The 22,215-nt window shown below is 37.5% G+C and overlaps 1 protein-coding gene across 2 annotated transcripts in view; it reads left to right on the forward strand.

Moving 5' to 3' along the window:
- nars2 (asparaginyl-tRNA synthetase 2, mitochondrial) overlaps nucleotides 1-22,215 on the forward strand; it is a 78,642-nt gene that overhangs the window by 38,266 nt on the left and 18,161 nt on the right. For both annotated transcript variants that reach the window (XM_063052848.1, XM_063052847.1), the window contains 5 exons: nucleotides 8,561-8,693; nucleotides 13,625-13,723; nucleotides 15,219-15,256; nucleotides 15,529-15,595; nucleotides 17,539-17,676. In XM_063052848.1, the coding sequence (XP_062908918.1) occupies nucleotides 8,561-8,693; nucleotides 13,625-13,723; nucleotides 15,219-15,256; nucleotides 15,529-15,595; nucleotides 17,539-17,676 (475 nt within the window). The remainder of the gene's footprint in view (nucleotides 1-8,560; nucleotides 8,694-13,624; nucleotides 13,724-15,218; nucleotides 15,257-15,528; nucleotides 15,596-17,538; nucleotides 17,677-22,215) is intronic.

Here is a 22,215-nt window from a genome sequence, read left to right on the forward strand (position 1 = left end):
AATACAGGTGTCCCCCGCTTTTTGAACGTTCGCTTTACGAAACCTCACTGTTACGAAAGACCTATATTAGTACCCTGTTTTCGCTTTCAGAAAGTGTTTTCACTGTTAGGAAAAAAATCAGCGCGCAAAAAAATCAGCGCACGATAAAAGGCAGCGCGCGCCCCAGGCAGCCGCTCTCCCCCGGATTTGGAACGGCATTGATTTAACACGTGCCTGTGAGCAGCTGCTTGCAAGATGAGTTCTGAGGTATTGGAAAAGCCTGAAAGAGCTGGTTAAGGGTGTTACACTTAGCGTAAAACTAGACATAATTAAGCGTTTCGATCGTGGTGAACTAAGTAAGGACAACGTGAGTTTGGCTTGCAGAAGCTGACGAAGATGATGTTGAAGGGGTTTTGGCATCCCATGATCAAGAACTGATAGATGAAGAGCTAATGTAATTGGAAGAGGAAAGGATAGCAATCGAAACCGAATGCAGTAGCGAAATGAACGTGAAGTAACTGCGTGAGATTTTCGCTGCAATGATAAAGTACAACTTTAATTTTGAAATGGTACGTAGGTTTAGGGGATATTTGCAAGATGGTTTGAGTCCTTACAAAGAACTGTATGATAGAAAAATGCGCGAGGCTCAGCAGTCAAGCTTTCCACATCAGCCACAGCAGATGACAAACCTCGACCTTCGACATCGAGGCGGGCAGTCATAGGAGAAGATGAACTGCCTGGCGTAATGGAAACAGACGACGAGATGACACCCCAGTGTCCTACCACCCCAACCGCTGGACCACAGATACCAATTCGCGGAGAATGCAGTGATAGCCGGGAGGCACACAGCACATCTTTAAGAAAAAAGCCGAAATAAACATGCTAATTAATTAGGTGCCGCCCCGACACGTAAATGTCGGCCCAGATCAGAGGCGATGCAATTGACAATGATCTGGGCTGACAATTACGTGTCGGGTGGCACCTAATTAATTAGCATATTTATTTCGGCTTTTTTCTTAAAGATGTGCTGTGTGCCTCCCGGCTACCGCTGGACCCCTGCATGCTTCATGGCAATATATCGGTCGGTGGCTTGGAGGATGGGGGCCACTGCACCACCCAGCCTGCGACGACTAAGTCTAACACACCATCATCAGTGTGCTCTGCGCTGTCTTCCCAATTCCAGTAAGTGATACTACACTGTACATACATTATTTCTACTTTATATGCTGTGTATTTTTACGTGTTATTTGGTATGATTTGGCAGCTTCATAGCTTAAAGGTTACTGGAGAGCGCTTGGGCCGTGTTTTTGCCAACATCGCTTGCGTGAGATTTTCGCTTCGGCGAACAGTGCCGGCAATGATTGTGGAAAAGTATTTCTATTTTATATAGGCTGTGTATTTATCATATTATTCCTGCTTTTACTATATGTTACTGTTATTTTAGGTTTTATGTGTTATTTGGCATGATTTGGTAGGTTATTTTTGGGTCTGCGAATGCTCACAAAATTTTCCCATATAAATAAATGGTAATTGCGTCTTCGCTTTATGACATTTCGGCTTACGAACCGTTTCATAGGAATGCTGTACCTTCAAATGGCGGGGGAATCCTGTACAAGGGTTCACATTTTTTCCAACCTGGGCTGCGAATGATTAAACAATGTGTTCAATAAAGACATGAAAAGTACAATTGTTGGTGTGTTGTTAGTTTAGGCAGATTGTGTTTGACTATTATTGTGACTTAGATGAAGATCAGACCACATTTTATGAGTAATTAATGCAGAAAACCAGGTAATTGCAAAGGGTTCATAAACTTTTTCTTGCACCCATATACAGTATACAACCTGAAATTCTTACTCTTCACAGACATCTACAAAACAAGAAACCCCATAGAATAAATGAAAGAAATATCAGGATACCAAAGCCCCCTCTCTCCCACTACACACAAGAGGCAGCAGAAGCATCGAGCCTCCCCCTCTTGTGCCAGCTGAAACACCATTACCCTTCCGCCCACTAAGCAAGCAATAGCAAAAGCCCCCCAAAGGGACCTTGATCTAGAGTCCATCAAAAACTACAGTCCATAACCCAGCACTTCAGTATCTCAGACAGGCTCTTTCCCCCCGTCGAGGGAGAGGGAGGTTGCTCTCCTGCAACAACAAGAGTAGACACCAGCAACTCGCTGTTCCATTGTTACAATTTTCCACAGCACTTTTCCAAGCCCCGCTGACTCGAGGACCAACAGGCTCACTCTCTCCATCAGAGCGAGAGAGTTCTGACATTAAATGTCGTAAGATTTTGGGATATGAAAGTGGAGAAACCACCTTGTTTTACAGTGAGAGCTGTGAGTTGGAGGAATTCCAGAAACTGTTAAGACCATGTAAGCTGTTGATAACAGATTAGCTCGATAATGAAAGGAAGCAGACATTGGGGGTACAGAGAGTATTGTTAGAACGATGTTTCTTTACAGCATGACAAACCATGATAAGGACTGATTGAATTCAGAAATCTATCTCTACACTTTGTGGGTTTTCAGTGGATCTGACAACTGACTGATGCCTTAGAAATGTATCATTCTCTTGGATTCTTTCATTAAATTACAGAACTTGACAGCACACAAGGAAGCCATTTGACCTAAGAAGATAAGGATTGACTTTGGGTTAATCCCACCTCCCAGTCCTCAAAAAAAATGCATTTGTTCTTATGGGAGGTTTCTAGACATGAGATAATAAATTCATGATGGAATGACTCAAAAGATTATTTAAGTAATATCTAAACTTAGTTATTCAATCTGCTTGTAATGACAATTCAGACAATTTTCAGAAGTGTGTTTAGAGTGCATAATTGTACAAAATTTTGCAGTTAAAGAAACTTTGGTATGATTAGAAGAGTGAGACTGGCCTACTGTCTAGTGCTAATGAGGAACAGAATATGGCCTGCTAGTTCCTGGAGAGGGTCAGACTAAACGAGTAAATAGCACAGTAACAATGTATGGAAAGCAGCAATGTGTTATAGAGAAGATACACTACTCTTTAATTCTTTAAGTAATAAGAAATTTGCTAACTTATATCAGGTGATTGTTTAGGTTAGCTGCCTACAGTGTGGTATCATCTGCTTGTGCCATAATATTAATGATCAGCATATGCAACCAATTTTTGCAGGGATGTTCTGGCACATATTAGATTTGATTTTCCATTTATTCATTTCAATTGTGTAAAAACTTAATTGATTATGTGTACTGTTTGCACATAAACATTAATTTGAAGTAGTTATGCTGCAATGGAAAAAAATAGCTGTGAAAGGTGTTATTAAAAGTTCAGAACGTGACTTAATATATGTACAAAAAGTGTATTTTTAAAGATTAGCATGACTTTTCATATTATGCCAGTCTCGGGGGAGGTAAATCGTGGTTCAGTATCTGATGATCAGCAGGTAAAGAAACAATATACTGTAAAAATGCCATTTGAACTTTTTGATCATCCTTGTTGGCAATAATTATTGAGACAGAGTACCCAGATCTTTATAGACTTGCAAGGTATAATCATACCTAAATATGTGGAATAAAATCACTATCAATATTACACTCACTTCAACTTAAATTTTGTTGCACTATTATCACAGCATTTATTTTTAGATTCACATTGTTGAAACTGGCTTGTTAACTTTAGTAAAGTTCTCTTGATTCAAAATGTTTTGTTGATGGATCTGCACCAGATGCCCTACTGAATGGGGATCAAAATTTAAATTTTGTACATATTCCTATGTTTGGAAATTTTTGAGTATGACTGAACTCTGTGCATGTTTTCTTTAGAGATATCCCGTCTGGTGAATATTCTGAAATATTGAGTTGTCAGGAAGTAAAATTATCTGATTTATATATAAGACTGTTGTGTCTGAAGTACATGATGTGGTTGGTATATTTTCATTTATTTGTAGTTCTTCAACATTGAATGGGAAAAATATATAAGCAAGAATGTATGAAGTTTTGGAAGAGTAATATTTGTTTCAAAATTTGTAGGATGTCAAAACTCCATTCAGTGATGCTCCTCCATTAGCTTAAACCTAGGCCATTTGGTTAATAAATTTAAAAGGATAAATTCAAGCCAGCATTTGTCTTGAAGGTGGTATAGTTACACTGAGCGCTGAGCTATCTTATAAACACAATTATCTTGGAATAATCTATATCTATAATGGACACACCTGCACTCCAAATAACACTTGGATTACAACAGAAGTTATTTTGCGAAGTATTAACACATTCTAAGAGCATACTTGTAATTACTTCCTTTAACATTTTGAAGAGTAAACTGTGAAGAGTAAATGTGTTATTTTTTTACACTGAAGTATCTTAATCAAAATACTTATGTAAGTGTTTATTAAATATTTCCCTAATAACCAAATAAAATGTTGGCATAAAAACAGGAAAGATGTAAAATTTTCAGCATTTTTTTGGTGTAAACCTTTTCCAGTAATAACTTAATCTGGAAACCTGATATTTCAAAATCTTGGGGAAAATAATAAGTAAGCTGCTCTTATTTAATCTTTGGAGGTAGTATAGTAAATGTTTTAAGTAATTGTAAAAGTGATCAGTTATATTGCTACACCTGTTTTTTAGACACTGAAGTAATATATTGCAGGAACCTTTAAAAATGGCTAGTGTTTAATTTAGAATACAGAGGAATGTGATTTTGTTTTGAGCAAGTGATATCTGGAGCTCTTAGTAACATAGATCAGAAAGTTCATCACTCTTCTAATTCTAGTTATTTAAATTTTTTTGTTTCTTTTTCGTCTGTCACTTTTTCTCCTACATTCTGCCTATCTTTCTTTCCCCCCTTTTCCATCTCTTTCCCAACCTGTGCCATTTTCATAATGGATTGCCATTAGTCTTTCTCCCAACTGTAAAACATGAACATAGATTTAACATTTTGTAATGGACATAATTTATTTCCAACCTTGAGCTTAAAAGAATTCACAGCATGCTTTTGTTGGCTTTGTAATCGTTCATTAAAATTAAGGTGCAATTCTGGCCTTGAGTCCTGCATTTAATTGGGGACAATGAAACAGTTAATTTGATAACTTGATCTCTTCTGTATAATCGTTTTATGACTGATGTAACCTGGAAGCATGAGCGCAATTCTCACAACTAGAAAAGTCCACGAGAATAATGGGAGGCTGTCTAAGCCTTTCATTTCTTCTGAAGTTTAATTTCATGTATCTTGCAGTTGCCCATCTTGAATATATAATTGTTAGCTTAAAAATATGGATTGATATCAGTTTTATTAGTAAATTCAACAACTGTAGCTTATTGGGCTAGTGATTTCCTTGAACTTCTACATAGAAAGATCTTTTTTGATTTTTTTCATTGAAGTGGACCAGCTCTGATTTAAAAAAAAACCCTTGTTCTGCATTTCTAATCTGGATAAAATACAATGGGGAAAAAAAATGATCCTGCGCAGAACAAAGGAAGAAAACTTCCAGTTTAAGGTGACACTACTGAAGTTGAGCGGCAGTTTACTGGTAGTTCAAAAGGCAAGAAATAATGACTGAAAACATCATGATAACACCTTTTCTGAGGTAAATTGTGGTAAACTATCACCACAAACAATGAAGAGGCAAGTGAAGGTGACTTCAAGGATGAGCTGTGCAGATGATTTGCAAAGTCGGAATGGAACGTCTTCGGGCGGTTTCTCAGTCAGGAATGCAGTTGGAGAGGATTCGAGGTGGAGGAGCTTTGATGTCCATCCACCTAAACTGGGTGCAAGATTAGATTGATTGAAGTGAGGGGCCAATTTGAAAAGATCAAGAACGGCTTCAGGCTGTGCAGCGAGGTCTAGGCCCAGAGCATATCGCTAGAGTGGGGCCCGGGTCCCAATGCAAGGCACAACCTTTAATGCCGGCCCAGGTAGACTGGAAAGGTAGGATATCGGGTTCAGTGGCAAGGGTTGGGCTGATTCCAATCGCTCTCCCGTGATGTTCACCCCCTTTCCATGGCACTGAGGTTATAACACTGCTCCAGCACCTACGCACTTCATGTCTATGAGCTTCTCGGCAGTTTGTCCACTATATGATGAACTGAGACTGAGGCTTGGGCCTACTCCACTTGCTCTGGGTATGGGTTTATGGACTCAATTTGATTCGGAATGCTGTTGCTTACATTATTAATGTTTTTTTTTCTCTTTCTCCTGCACAATGGATGTTCGTCTTTTTTTTAAATTGGGTTCTTTTGGGTTTCCTGCATTTTGGCTGCCTCGAAGCAGAGGAATCTCAGGGTTTTATAATTTATACAAACGTTGATAATCAATGTACCTTGAGCTTTGATCCTTGAAAACTACTTGTCACATTTCACTATTATTCCAAAACCTCCAATTCTATGTATCTTACATCTTAGTTCTTTTTTGTGGAATTTTAGTGCTGGAGCTCCATGTTTACATCCAGCTAATCTCCCGTATCCAATGTGAAACACCCAAGAACTGAACAGTTACCCGTGAATGGGAAATTAGACCAGGCTGCATGTAAATGTAAAATTAGGGAAGTGTCTCACCAGCTTTCAGGGAAAGAAAATGAATTAAGATTTATTTAAAAACATTTCAACCAGTGTATCATTTTTATGATTTTTAACCTGTTCTACAGGTCTGCACAATTTAAGATGTAGCTAGTCTTGTGTTATAGACAATAAGCTAAATGCACTAATGCTTCCATGCATGACCTGGAGATAAAGCAGTGATATATTACATGTAAGAACCTGTTCAAAACGTGACTGTTACGTTAACAATATAAAAAGAATCACCTAGACTTGCCCCAATAAGAAATAGAATATGTTGTAAACCTTAAAAAAAGCTATCAACTGTATTTTAATTGAGTTGCTTGCTATTTCCACTGTCATATCCTGCATGTTATGGCACCATAATTTACCTTAGTAATGGGTTTATCTTACGAACATATTAAGGCTTTTTAAAAATTTCATGGATTGTGTATAGTTTATATCAATTGAAAGAAACATTACTAACCAAGTGCATCCTGTCAACTAGTAATTTTCCTTTGTTTTTGATGCTGTATTTCTTCTGAGATAAAAGATGCAATTGTTTTGTGAAAGAAACCACCTACATTTTGCATTTGGTGTCAGCCACTTGTTTGTTGTATATTAGGTTAAAAAGCTGAATAAAATTCCCACTCTCTGAACTAGTTAAATACTTTTATTCAACAGCGAAGAGTAGCAATATAGCACACTAGATATGTTTGTTTTCCATAGCATAAATTTAGAATTGTGCTGAGAGAGTCCGTATGGAGTCTTCAATGCTTTGACCTGTTGATTCACAGCTGCTTGCTTTGATGTGGCCTGGATTAACTCGGATTCAAAAAGATAAAAGTTAAATGTTGCATTTCAGTGGATAAGAGTGTTGTCAGTTTCCTTCTGCTTCACATTCTCTTTTTCAACAATGCGAAATGAAATTCAATTGTGTTTCTGTGCCAGTCAAGCGAAGATCCAGTAGTTGATTTGCCATTCAGGGATGAGAAGAAACATCTTCCCTTTAAGGACAGTAAAATCTTTGAAATTCTCTGGCCAAAAGGACTCTGGTGGCAGAGTAATTTGAGTACATTTACAACAGAATGATTGATATTTGGATATTAAAGGACTGAGGAATATGGCATTGATATAGTAAAGACTAAAGGTAGAAAGATGAGCCATGAACTTACTGAATAATGGAACTGGTGAAAGTGGCCATATGACCTTCGAGAGTTTAAGAAAATTTATGAATAAAATATTCTTTTCAATCAGCTTATCACCAGAATTCATAGAAATATGTATTAATGAAAAGTGCTTGTTACTAGATGAACCACCAAAGTATAATGAAAATATGTTCCTAAACATTGCACAATGCTGAGAGTGGTGTACTTCTTAGAAAAATTATGCAAATTATCAAATAAACTCTGTGGAGTTTCAAAATCATAATTGCACAGGTTGTGGAACCATTTGGGGAATTTTTTATCGATATATTGTCAAGTTATACTATAGCTGATAACATATTATATGCACATGAGCATTCCTTTCACTAATTAATGAAGTAGATCCTTAACAATTTTCTGGTTTAATGAATTGAACAATTTAATTGATCTGAAAAACAATAATTTGATCTGAATTGGGCAGATCGCTTCTTTGAACATCATTTCCATATGTAGATGCAATATTAAGTTGTGTCCATTTATCAATTATTTAGCAGTCTTCATATTAGTGCTTTAAGAAGCAATTATTCATTTTAAAATAATCTTTATTATAAATGTACAAGTATGTGTATAGTTAAAATAAATTATGCAGTTGAATTAAGTCTGCAAATCACAACAGATAAAAATCTAATGTTTCTCCCACTACAGCATTGCAATAAAATGGCTTATTTCTTTCTAACCTGATATCATGATTTCATTTCTCATATTTATGACATTATGATTTAATTGCTAGATATATAGGTATGTTATAACATGTAATTTTAAATCTTATGAATTTGTGAAGAAAAGTTAACTTTTTATATTTTGATTAATGCATAGTTTTATAATTATATACTGAAATAAAAGTACTTCACTAATTTCTTAGGGCTTTCACACAAGTATATTCCTTTGGGCCAACATTTCGAGCAGAAAATTCCCAGACCAGAAGACATTTAGCAGAGTTTTATATGGTAGAAGCTGAGCTTGCTTTCACTGAAAGCTTGAAGGACATCATGAAGGTAAAAATGTTATGCTACATCATTGACTTTGTATATTCTCACCATTATCTAAAATACTTTTGTAAGACTCGCTTCGCCTAGTGGCTTAATCTAGGGGGTGATAACCCCCTGCCCGGCCAAACTTATGAAATCTCATTTGGGTGTATGCTGTGCTATGTGTCCCCTGTTACAAATCAGTACCCTAAAATAACAGACAGTACACAATATGCGATTAAATGATTAAGCTTTATAACTCTTACTTTGACTATATGGTTAGTAGAAAAAGGGCCCAAATCTTATAGATTATTATTAGGATGAAACAGTCTGTGCACAAAGTTGGAGCTCACACAGTTGTTCTTCTTCCACCAGCAGTCTCCTCCAAGTGTCGCCAATCTTCAGACCCCGCTCAGAGTCCACCCCGTCCAGCGGTCTACCAAATCTCTCCATTCACGTCTTCTCTCTTCATCTCTCTCTCTCTCTCTTTCTCCCTCTCGCAAAAACCCACAAAATCAACTGCTTCCAGAATCACAAGACAGGGCAACAAAATCCTGATTGGCTAACATGCATCCACAGTCCTGTAATCTCCAACCATAACCCAAACATTGCTGGCTACACAAAAACCATTACATTAGCAGTGAACCCTCACAGCATGTTACACTTAATCTGCTGTGTGAGATGACATAATCATCAACATCTATGGCTTACACATATTTTATAAATTAGCATTGTCTTTTGAACAATACATAATCTGTAACTACTTTCAAAGCTTATGCATGTGATATTAGGTGTAAGAATAGCTTTACAACTTTGTTTTTGGATTAACTAGCAAACTAATATTCACCTTGTTCACAATAAAGCCAAAACTACACTTTTCTGATTGTACTGTTTATGTGTGCAATGCAATTGCCATGCCCATTATTTCAAAGTTAAGGTCTATTTGATATTTTTCTCAAATCGTACTACATTTTCTTAAAATGTCTGTTTATATCCCTCATCTCTCAATATTTCCTGTCCATTCTTCTTCACTCATTTTTAAAATTCATGAATTACTCAATCCTAATGGCAAGTCTAATCCAAATTCATGTGCATCAGCTGGTAAGAGTAGCAGAGTGTTCAGCACAATGCTTTACTGTTCAGGCGACGTGGGTTCAATTCCTACTGCTGCCCACAAGGAGTCTGTACGTCCTCCCCATGACAGCGTGGGTTTCCTCTGGGTGCTCCAGTTTCTTCCCACATTTCAAAGACTATACTGTAGGTTAATTGGTCATTGTAAATTATCCCGTGATTAGGTTAGGATTAAGTCAGTGAATTGCTGGGCAGCGTGACTTGAAGGGCCAGAAGAGCCTAGTCTCAATAAATATAATAAATAAGGTATATTGTTCTCAAATGGTTAAATCAATTTTGCTTGAAAGAACCATCCAACGCTCTTGCTGCTTTCACTTAGCCTTTTTAAATGGAGCTTTAGAAAAAAATAGGTATTTTCTGCTTTATGCTCATGAAATTTATAAGAATATTAAAGTACCCCTGTAGCAATTGCTACTGACTAATATGACAATTTCTGTGCTCTGGGTATGTTAAACAGCAACTTTTTCAGCACAAAAATGATGTGCTTTGCCTATAAAGATAGTTGTTTTTAAATCAATTGTTTTAGAACTAAAGTATAATAAACAGAAGTTGTTCTGCAGATACTAGAAATCCAGAGGAACAAATACAAAGTGCTGGAGGAGCTCAGCAAGTCAGGCTCATCTATGGGAAGGAATGAACAGTCGACGTTTTGAGCTGAAGCCCTTCATCAGGTCTCAGCCGGAAACTGACTATCATCCCTCTCCATGGATGATGCTTAACCTGCTGAGAGTTAGTCTGGCATTTTGAGTTTGTTCCTTAAAATTAAAGTAGTTGACAATTTCAGGTTTGTACATTATTCCATCTCCTACTTGAATTATTTGCATTCCTTTTCAAGAAAAGCCTGAAACAAAAGATAAATCTGAACTTGATCCAACAATCCTTTAATGGAATAATATCCAGGACTGAAAGCTATTGTGTCAATGATAAAACAATCCAAAAACTGCCCACTTCTCTTCCCACAAACCTGTATCTTTCATTTTAAATATTTACGGTTGATTTCCTAATGATGCAAGCTTTCCTAATACTCAAGCTTTGTCAGTCTTCCTTGTAAAAAAATTTACTCTAGTGCTCAGATCACTTTCGTAAATTAAAACATCCCTTACATCATCTCCCTTCTGTGATTAAGCAGTTTCTAAATGTCTGTGCCACCCTTCCTATGAAATAAAAATACAACCTTGGAAATACTCAGGAGGTCATCAGTATTTGAGGAGGTAGAAGCACAGTTAACATTATCAACAATTGAAACTCAGTTCACCTGGAACACGTCACTCAGTTTCTATTTCCACATGTTCCCAAAATACATTTCTAGTGTTTCCTGATTTTACTCCAGATTTTTTAGCAAATTTAGTATTTTCCTTTTGGGTTAAGTCAAGCACAATGTTCTAACCGGATTGGCCAGTGTTTTACATTCGGTCATTGCCGATTTCTTTTGTTGTTCATGAACCTTTTTGAACTCGTCACCTTTATTGATTTCAGTTCTCTATTGTGTCCTCCCTTTAAATGTATGCTCAACCTTCATTTTTAAAACTTTATTTAGAGGTACAGCACAGTAAAAGTTACTTTTGGCCCAAAAAATCCCCGGCACCTGATTACTCCCATGTGACCAATTAATCTACTAACCTATACATCTTTGAATGAAGCACCCGGATGAAACCCACATCATCACAGAGAGAACTTACAAACTACAGACAATGGCAGAATTGAACCTGGGTCACTGGCACCATAATAACATTATGCTAACTGTAACACTACCATGCCACCCTCATGGCTTTTCATTCATGTTACATTTTGAACACTATTTTGAAACATAGAAACATAGAAAACCTACAACACAATACAGGCCCTTAAGCCCCCAATGCTGTGCCGAACATGTACTTTAGAGATTACCTAGGGAAACCCATAGCCCTCTATTTTCCTAAGCTCCATGTACCTATCCAAGAGTCTCTTAAAAGACCCTATTGTATCCGCCTCCACCACTGTCGCTGGCAGCCCATTCCAAGCACTCACCACTCTCTGCATAAAAAAACTTCCCCCTGACACCTCCTCTGTACCTACTCCCAAGCACCTTAAAACTGTGCCCTCTCGTGTTAGCCATCTCAGCCCTGGGAAAAAGCCTCTGACTATCCACACGATGTGTGGTGCGTGGCCAAGTGGTTAGGGCGTTGGACTAGTGATCTGAAGGTCGTGGGTTCGAGCCTCAGCCGAGGCAGCATGTGTGTCCTTGAGCAAGGCACTTAACCACACAATGCTCCAGTCAACCCAGCTGAGAATGGGTACTGGCAAAAATGCTGGGAGTTAACCTCCCGATAGACTGGCGTCCTATCCGGGGGGAGTCTCGTACTCCCAGTCGCTTCACAGCACGGAAACCGGCATAAGCACCGGCCTGATGGGCCACAAGGCTCATGACAGACTTTCATTTTTATCTGCACAATCAATACCTTTCATTATCTTATACATCTCTATCAGGTCACCTTTCAACCTCTGTCACTCCAAGGAGCAAAGACCAAGTTCACTCAACCTATTCTGATAAGGCATGCTTCCCAATCCAGGCAACCTCCTTGTAAATCTCCTCTGCATCCTTTCTATAGTTTCCACATCCTTTCTGTAGTGAGGTGACCAGAACTGAGCACAGTACTCTAAGTGGGGTCTGACTAGGGTCCGATATAGCTGTAACATTACCTTTCGGCTCTTGAACTCAATCCCACGGTTGATGAAGGCCAATACACTGTATGTCTTCTTAACCACTCAGTCAACCTGCGCAGCAGCTTTGTGTGTCCTATGGACTCGAACCCCAAGATCCCTCTGATCCTTCACGCTGCCAAGAGTCTTACCGTTAGTACTATATTCTGCCATCATATTTGACCTACCAAAATGAACCACCTCGCACTTAATCTGGGTTGAACTCCATCTGCCACTTCTCAGCCCAATTTTGCATCCTATTGATGTCCCGCTGTAACCGATGTAACCTCTGACAGCTCTCTGCACTATCCACAACACCCCCAACCTTTGTGTCATCAGCAAATTTACTAGCTGATCCCTCCACTTCCTCATCCAGGTCATGTTTGCTGTGTACTTAAAATTTATTTCTACATCACTCATACCTATCTTTCATAGGTTCATTTTCCCCTTCACTGATTTCATCATACCTTTGAAAGCATTGGTTTTGATTCTCTTTACAGATTGTATATTCCCCTTTGGCATTCAAAGTCTTCATGATTTTGACATTTACCTCATTTGTAACCAGAGTTGGAACTTCTGAATTCTGGGGATATGCACAGGCCTTTTCTTATTCAGAAGACTATTTTTATATTCTGCAATATCCCTTTGGGCTGTGTTGTTTGATGGACATCGCTTTCAATATTTCCTATAGTTGTGATTGACAATATTATTAATGTCATTTTCTACAAATTACTGCCAATAAAAGTTAGTGATTTTTGTTTTTGGCTCATCTCAGCTTGTAAGCACAAGTGCTCTGTATTGTACATCAAAGCCCTTAGGGTTATTTAAAAGCATATTAGAATAATTATTCACACTTCTACTTTCTCCCAATAAATTTTCTGAAGTTATTTTGTGCTTATTTTTATCTTTTCTACTCTACCCACATACACTTTCTAAGGCATAACACATTGATTCAACAGCATGTTGAACTTGCAGATAACTTCTTCCTTGAACCAGAAAAATATTTATGCAGGACTAGTTAATACTGTGAAGGTGTAAAATTCATCATAAAATGCAGCAGTTGTAGATTATTTGGGAGGTTTCATTTTAATTTTACCAAAATTAAATTTCTCTGTTCTTTATTTTGACAGTGTCATTTTCTCTTCCAGGTGATAGAGCATCTCTTTAAGACTGTAACTTCTCAAATTCTTTCCGAATATCCAGAAGATGTTGAACTTTTCCACAAAGATGTGGCTCCAGGACTAAAGGTCTGATATTCTGTCTCATCTTCCAGTCACTATTTTCTGCACAAAGTTTTATAGAAATGCCAGGATATAGTAATGTTTGTAAGTTGTTATATTTGTCCGCCTGGCCTTTTGTCAGCTTTCGCAGTTCCTGGAATTATGCTTTTGCGCAGTGAAGTTCAAAAGTTTCAAGATTCTTAAACACACAGCTTTAAATTCAAGTTTATTGTCACCAGACTGTACATATAAACAACCAAACAAATGTTCTTCTGGACCATGGTGCACCCACAAAACATATATCACTGATTTAATGAATAAATTAGAACTTAATGTTATTTGTTGTCTACGTGCTTATTGTTTAAAACCTTTTAGTATTTCATTTTTTTTTCTTGCAACTTTGGGTGTATCATTTTGGTACTGTAAACGTTTATCAGGTCTAACAAAGAAAACTAAAATATTCATTTTGGTTCAATTGTTTCACTGTTACATTTCCCAAAGAACGTAAGAAATTTTATGCTGATGCATTCCTTATAAACCTGTTTAGTTTCTGAAATAGTTCAATGCTAAGAATTGTAAACTGATTCAGAGAAACTGTTGCAGCTGAAATAACATGGGGTGCCATGGTAGTTTAGCAGTTAGCATGACGCTGCCCTAGCTTAGGATATTGGAGTTCTGTGTTCAATCCTGGCGTCGCTTGTAAGGAGTTTGTCCTCCCCTTGGAATGCATGGGTTTTCTCTGGGTGCTGTGGTTTCCTCTCTCAGTCCAAAGATGTACCTTCTGGTAGGTTGGTTGGTCATTGTAAATTGTCTCATGATTAATTTCGGGTTAAATTGGGGATTGCTGGGTGGTGCTGCTTGAAAGGCCAGAAGAGCCTGTTCCATGTTGCATTCCTAAATAAATAAAATAAACATGATGGCTATAGAAACAGAATATAAGCTTGGTATTCTATAATGTTTGACTCGTATGGTTCCGCAAAGTCTTACTATTACCTGTCTGGCACAAGTCAGGAAAACCTTTCACTTACCCGGATGGATACTGTCAAGGACAGAAAGGCCTGCTGATTTGGAAGCCATCTACCCCTAAACATTGGCTTTCTCCATCATAGTACCCTGATAATTGTATCAATTATTGTTTGCAAAATACACTATATCAAACCATCAGTCTGGTTTTTAAAAAAGTGCTGAAGACATTCAGTGGGTTGAACAGCATCAATAACGAGAGAAGACATTGAATGTTTGGGTCAAGGACATCTGAATAGAATTATAGGAAATGCCAGGGTTGAATAGGTTTTATGGAAACTGCAATAGCAAAAGTTATGTTGGTAGTGCAATAAAAGAACAACTGAGTAGGCATGTGTGGAGTGGGGAAAGGGAGTAATTAAATGACGAGGGACTATGGTGAACTAAAGGGTATTAATAATAATTCTGTAAAATGCCTGAGCTTATTAGTTTAAAACATTTTGGGAAGGCTATTGTTCTACTTTCTGTAAAGACAATAATTCTATTTTTACATTTATAGGAACGAGTAGAACAGATGCTGAAAAGTCCATTTCAAGTGTAAGTAAATTAAATTTTTAGCCATAGTATTTCATGTTTGACTTTTTTTCTAAAGATATATTAAGATTTCTTCAGTTTCTCAATGGTGATTTTTTTTATATAGTTCATTTGCTGTTCACTCATGCATAATTTCTGTTTGCATTTTGTTCTAGTGCATTTAGCATAGTTATGATAGGCAGTCAGGGAAAGTTGATATCTCAGTGTACTAATAATCTGAATGTTAATCCATGTCAAAACGTGTTCAATATAATTATTGTAATTTAATTTTTTAGGCTTTCCTATACTGAAGCAATTGACATTTTGCAAAGAAGTGCAGAAATCTTCAAATTTGAACCCAAGGTAACAAAAAATTTAAATTAGTTTTATGAAGTGGAACAACTGGATAACCAAAATTTAACAACAAATTAGGCTGTTTTTGATATGGAACTGATAAACTTATTAAGGTAAAAAGTTTCATTTTTGGCAGTCATTTTAGAATCAAATTTATCATTATCTAATATGAAATTTGTTGTGTGGCTGAAGTGTGAAATTTTTATGTACTACTTTTGTAAAATGTTCCTTCACTGGTATATACAGTTTTAAAAGATATATTTTTCTCTCACTCAGTTTACATTTGGGCCTTGTAGGTCCTACAGGTATAAGAAGTATATTGAGAGCATTTTTTTTTTGTTATCTCTGGCTTCATGTCTTCTCTTCAAACCTCTTTCAGTGCTTTATGGATAAAGTTAGTTGTTGGTCCTTATAATTTCTGGAATCACAGGAGAATGCATTGATTAGGTATTTTCTAGAACCCACCTGGCACAAATTTGTGTTTGCACTGTTTTAGTCGTAGTGATTAAAAGCATGTTGTGTACGGTTTATTTCCACACAAAATATATCTTAAAACTAGTATCTACGACAGTGGGTTGCTAAAACAAAAGCATTGTTTAGGTTATCATTTGCTGAGGGATTTTTTGTTTAGAGTTTAACCTGGCTTCATGCAGTTTGAATAACATTTGTTTCTGCATTCCTTTTTTTGCAAAAGAGTGTATTTTGAAATAATGTGAACAGCTAGATATAAAAATAAGCAAGACATTTATTAACAATTTCCTTGTATTTGGGTGTAATACCTGAAAATTTTGTTTTCCTTTCCTTCCCATCTCCCTACCCCCATTTAAAATATATTGTCTCTGTATGTGCCATTGTAATCGTTTGAAGCACCATGTAAATACAGTGAAAGTACCATGTAAATTGGTGACATTCTGTAAGCATAGTACAATCTCACTTTCTGAATAAGGACATGACTCTATAACAGTTGATGCTGATTTAAATGTGTCTGGGATGTACAACCTTCAGTTGCTTAAGTTTCACCCAATTTCATCATTTGTTGGGGGAAGAAAGACTGGATAATACATTGTTCACAATAACAACTGTACAATCTTCATGACCAAAGCTGGTCAAAAAATATTGCTATTGTTATGCAGGTAATTTAATGTTCATAATAGAAGTTAATATTTTATGTTGGAGTGAGTAATTTTATTGTGAATGCTAAGTGTAGTGCAATGAATGCCAATTTGGATAAAGCTCTCCTAATTACATCCAGGGGTCTAGTGTAGGTAGTTTTTTTTAGACACAACTTGAGGGGTGTGAAGAGTAATTCTGCTCATGGAGAGTTTGCCTCCCACTCTCCTGTATTAACTTATTGTTCATTTGCCTCAGTTGTTTGGTATAAGGAAGTCCATAACAGAAGAAGGTTAATTGCTGATGTACCGAATTTTCTTGGTTTGTTTTGGTAGCTGAACTATTTTAATGAATTACTTGGATAATTTTAGTTAATTTATTAAAACAACATTTCATTTATTAATGAGTCCAAACACTTGTGTGTATCATATACTTTTGAAAATATATCTAGTGCATTATTTAGCTTTTATTTTCTTCGTTTAAAATTTGCAATTTGCCATTGAAAGAGAAGAGTAAAGGTGATGTCAGTCAATTTGATTCATGCTAGTAGTAATAACATTTTTCTGACATTGATCTGCAGGAATTTTTTACAATTATGTTTCAACTGCAATATTTTAATGCACGGGAGATGCTTAATCTTTCATTGTTTTATGAAACTGGAAAGTTAGTTTTAAAGCAGTAATTTAAAAGGACAACAATATTTTGATTAAAAAGTAATTTATGCAAATTTGAAAGCTGATTTGTATTAAATGGATGAATTTAATGCAATTGTAGACTAAATTATTTTGATCTAGATATTGTACATATGTGTTGAAGTAATTATTGACTATCATCTTTTACAGTGGGGCTGTGACCTACAGACTGAGCACGAGAATTATTTGGTGGCACACTGTGGCAATATCCCTGTTTTTGTAATTAATTATCCTTATGACATCAAGCCTTTTTACGCCCGAGATAATCAGGATAACCTTCAACATACAGTAAGCAGAAATAGCATGATTTATGTTGTATTATTGTATTTAACATCTTATTGAGTTATCCTTTGTAATATGAGGTATTGTTTAAAATCTATTAGTCCTTCAAATTCTAATTAAATAAGAAGTCTTTTTGTAAGTTGAATCTTCCCTGCAACTGATAAATATAGTTGGATTATATAACTAGATATGCATAAATGCCAGGTTTGTACAGGGATAAATGGAATGCCCCTGAATCCTGGCCCAGGGAGTCTCAGGGGCAAATAGGTTACCTAGTGTGGTCTTGAGGCCTTGCCCTGAGAACAGCTTGGAACACTTCAGCAAAAGGCAAGACTGGTGGCTTAGCACTCTGTCTCCTGTCAAATGTGACTGTTTTTAAAAAGTCTTTGGTGGTAAGAAGATTGGAAAATAGATAAGCCAACTTGGAGTTGTGAGTTCCTATACTTTGTTATGCTGCCTCTTTACAAAATATAACTGTATCAACCTCCAGCTTGCTATTTTTGATGAATTGAGGTAGTTTTATGATTAGAGACAAATACCTGTTGCTATTAATTGCTAATGAACCCAATGTACAATTCTTATTGAAGTTCCATTTTATTTCTGAAACAGAACTTAATTTTATTTCCTTGCAGTTCTGATGACATATGTTATAAACAAAATTGCTGAATATGGTAGCAATGAAATAACCTTAAAAGGTTTTGGATATCATTTGGTCTTCAGTTTGCTGTGAGGGAGAGAGATGCCAGTCTTGGTAATTATTGATTCTTGTACTAGTAGTACAGGACATTTATTTTCAACTGTAGTTTACAGAACATTTAAGTTGAACACTGAGTTTTCAAAACAAAATTGTCAGTGTGATGTGATTTTCTAATAGAATATAGAACAGTACAGCACAACACAGGCCCTCATTGTGCTAACCTTTTACTCCATAATCAAACTAACCCTTCCCCCACACAAAGCGTCTATGTGCCGAACTAAGGGTCTGTTAAATGTTCCTATTGTATCTGCTTCTACCATCCCTGGCAGTGTGTTTCATACAGCTACCGCTCCCTGTGTAAATATTTTAAACAAACTACCTCTGACATCGCCCTATACATTTCTCCAATCACCTCTCATATTAGCTGTTTCTGCTGGCTGGCTGTCTGCTCTATCTATGCCTGTTACCATCTTCTTGTACACTTCTGTCAAGTTACCTCTCATCTTCTTTGCTCCAAAGGATAAAGCCCTAGCTTGCTCAAACTTTCCGTGCAAAACATGCTCTCTAATCCAAGCAGCGTCCTGGTAAATCGCCTCTGCACCCTCTCTAAACTGCACACCCTTAAAAAAAAAAGGTGACCAGAGCTGAACACAATACTCCAAATGTGGTCTAACCAGAGTTTTATAGAGCTGCAATATTACCTTACAGCTCTTGAACTTAATCCCCTGATTAATGAAGGCCAACATACCATGTGCCTTCTTAACCAACTTTTCAATTTGCATGACATCTTTGAGAGATCTATGAATGTGAAACCCAAGACCCTGCTGTTCCTCCACACTGCTAAGAATCTTGCCATTCACACGGTACTGTATCTTCAGGTTCAACCTTCCAAAGTGACACTTCACACTTTTCGGATTGAACTCCACCTGCTACTTCTCAGCCCAGCTCTACGTCCTATCAATGCCCCTTTGTAACTTACAACACCACCAACCTTTGTGTCACTTGCACACTTACTAACCCACGTTTCCACTTCCTTATCCAAGTCATTTCTGAAATTTACAAAGAGCAGGGGTCCCAGAACAGTGTGGGGCATCATTGGTCACCAACCTTCAGGTAAAATATATTCCATCTACTACCATGCTTTGACTTTTGTGAGAAGCCAATTCTGAATCTATGTAGTCAAGAGTCCCTGGATCCCATATTTCCTGACTTTCTAAATGAGCCTACCAGGGGAAGCCTTGCAAAACACCTTACTGCAGTCTGCATACACCACATTCCATTGCTCTACCTACATCAAATTGTTTAGTAATTACCTCACAGAATTCAATCAGACTTGTAAGGTATATCCTATAAGACTATAAGACATAGGAGCAGAACTAGGCCATTTGGCCTTTCGACTCTGCACTGCCATTCAATCATGGCTGATCCTTTTTTCCCCTCCTTAGCCCCACTCCCTGACCTTCTCCCCATAACCTTTGATGCTGTGGCCAATCAAGAACCTATCAATCTCAGCCTTAAATACACCCAACAACTTGGCCTCCACAGCTACCTGTGGTAATAAATTCCACAAATTCATCACCCACTGGCTAAAGAGATTTCTTTGCATCTCTGTTTTAAATAGGTGCACCTCTATCCTGACGCTGTGCCCTCTTGCCCTATACCTCCCCCCCCCCCCACCACCACCACCATGGGAAACATCCTTTCCACATCTACTCTAAGTCTTTCAACATTCAAAAAGTTTCAATGAGATTCCGCCCCCCCCCCCATCTTTATAAATTCCAGCGAGTACAGGCCAGAGCCATCAAACATTCCTCATGTGATAACCCTTTCATTCCTGGAATCATCCTTGTGAATCTTCTCTAAACCTTCTCCAATGCCAACACATCTTTTCTTAGATAAGGAGCCCAAAAGTGTTCACAATATTTAAGGTGATGCCTCACCAGTGCCTTACAAAGCCTCGACATCGCATCCCTGCTCTTATTTTGTGGACCTCTTGAAATGAATGCTAACATTGCATTTGCCTTCCTCACCACCGATTCAACCTGCAATTTAATCTTTAGGGTGTTCTGCACAAGCTCTACAAGTCCCTTTGCAACCCAGATTTTTGGATTTTCTCGCCGTTTAGAAAATAGTCTGCACATTTGTTTCTTCTACCAAAGTGCATGACCGTGTATTTTCCCACATTGTATTTTATTTGCCACTTTTTTTTAACCCATTCTCCTAATCTGCCTAAGCCCTTTTGCAGCCTTCCTGTTTCCTCATGACTACCTGCCCCTCCCCCAATCTTTGTATCATCTGCAAACTTGGCAACAAAGCCATCTATTCCAAAATCTAAATCATTGATGAACAGCGTAAAAAGCAGTCCCAACGCTGACCCCTGCGGAACACCACTAGTCACTGGCAGCCAACTAGAAAAGGATCCTTTTATTCCCACTGGCTACCTCCTACCAATCAGCCAGTGCTCTAACCATGCTAGTAACTTTCCTGTAATACCATGGACTCTTAAGTTGGTAAGCAGCCTCATGCGTGGCATCTTGTCAAAGGCCTTCTGAAGATCCAGATATCCACCGTCCACTGCATTCCCTTTATCTATCCTACTTGTAATCTCCTCAAGGAATTCCAACAGGTTCATAAAGCAAGGTTTTCCCTTAAACAAACCATGCTGACTTTGTCCTATCTTGTTCTGTGTCTCCAAGTACTCTATAACCTCATCCTTAACAATTGACTCCAACATCTTTCCAACCACTGAGGTTAGCCTAACTGGTCTATAATTTCCTTTCTGCTGCCTTCCTCCTTTCTTAAAGAGTGGAGTGACATATGCAATTTTACAGTATTCTGGAACAATGCCAGAGTCAAGTGATTCTCGAAAGATCATTTCCAATGCTTCCACAATCTCTACTGAGAGCTCTTTCAGAACCCTAGGGTCTGGTCTGGGTAACTTACGCACCTTCAGGTCTTTGAGCTTTTTGAGCACCTTCTCCCTTGTAATAGCAACAGCACTCATTTCTCTTCCCTCACACCCTTCAACACCTGGCACACCGCTTGTGTCTTCCACAGTGAAGACTGATGCAAAATACTCATTTTATTCATCTGCCATCTCCTTGGCCCCTGTTAATATTTCTCTGGTCTCATTTTCTAGTTGTCCTGTATCCACTCTCATCTTTTATTTTTTATATACTTGAAAAAGCTTTTTCTATTCACTTTGATATTGTTTGCTAGCTTGCTTTTAATATTTCATCTTTTCTCTCCTACTGAGTCTTGTAGTTGCTTTCTGTAGGTTTTTAAAAGCTTCCCAATCCTATATCTTCCTGCTAATTTTTACTTTGTTGTGTGCCCTCTTTTGCTTTTACATTAGCTTTGACTTTCCTCCTTGGCCTAGTTCTACTATTTTGAGTATTTTTGGAATACATCTATCCTGTACCTTCATTTTTCCCAAAAACTCAAGCCATTGGTTCTCTGCTGTCATCCCTGCCAGAAACTCCTTCCAATTTACTTTGACCAATTCCTCATACCACTGTAATTTCCTTTACTCCACTGAAATACTGCTACATCAGACTTCACTTTCTCCCTATCAAATTTCAAGTTGAACTCAATCACATTGTGATCACTGTCTCCTTTACCTTAAGTTCCCTAATAGTGTCCAGTTCATTACATAGCACCCAATCCAGTATAGCTGATCCTCTAGTAGGCTCAATGACAAATTGCTCTAAGAAGCCATCTCGTAGGCATTCAACCTGATTTTCCCAATCTACCTGCATATTAAAATCTATCATAACATTGCCTTTTGACGTGCTATTTCCCTATCCCTCATAAAGCCACACTGACTGTTTCTAATCAGACTATGCTTT

The sequence above is a fragment of the Mobula hypostoma genome, chromosome 7 (assembly GCF_963921235.1).
Source record: "Mobula hypostoma chromosome 7, sMobHyp1.1, whole genome shotgun sequence".
Classification (NCBI taxonomy): Eukaryota; Metazoa; Chordata; class Chondrichthyes; order Myliobatiformes; family Myliobatidae; genus Mobula; species Mobula hypostoma.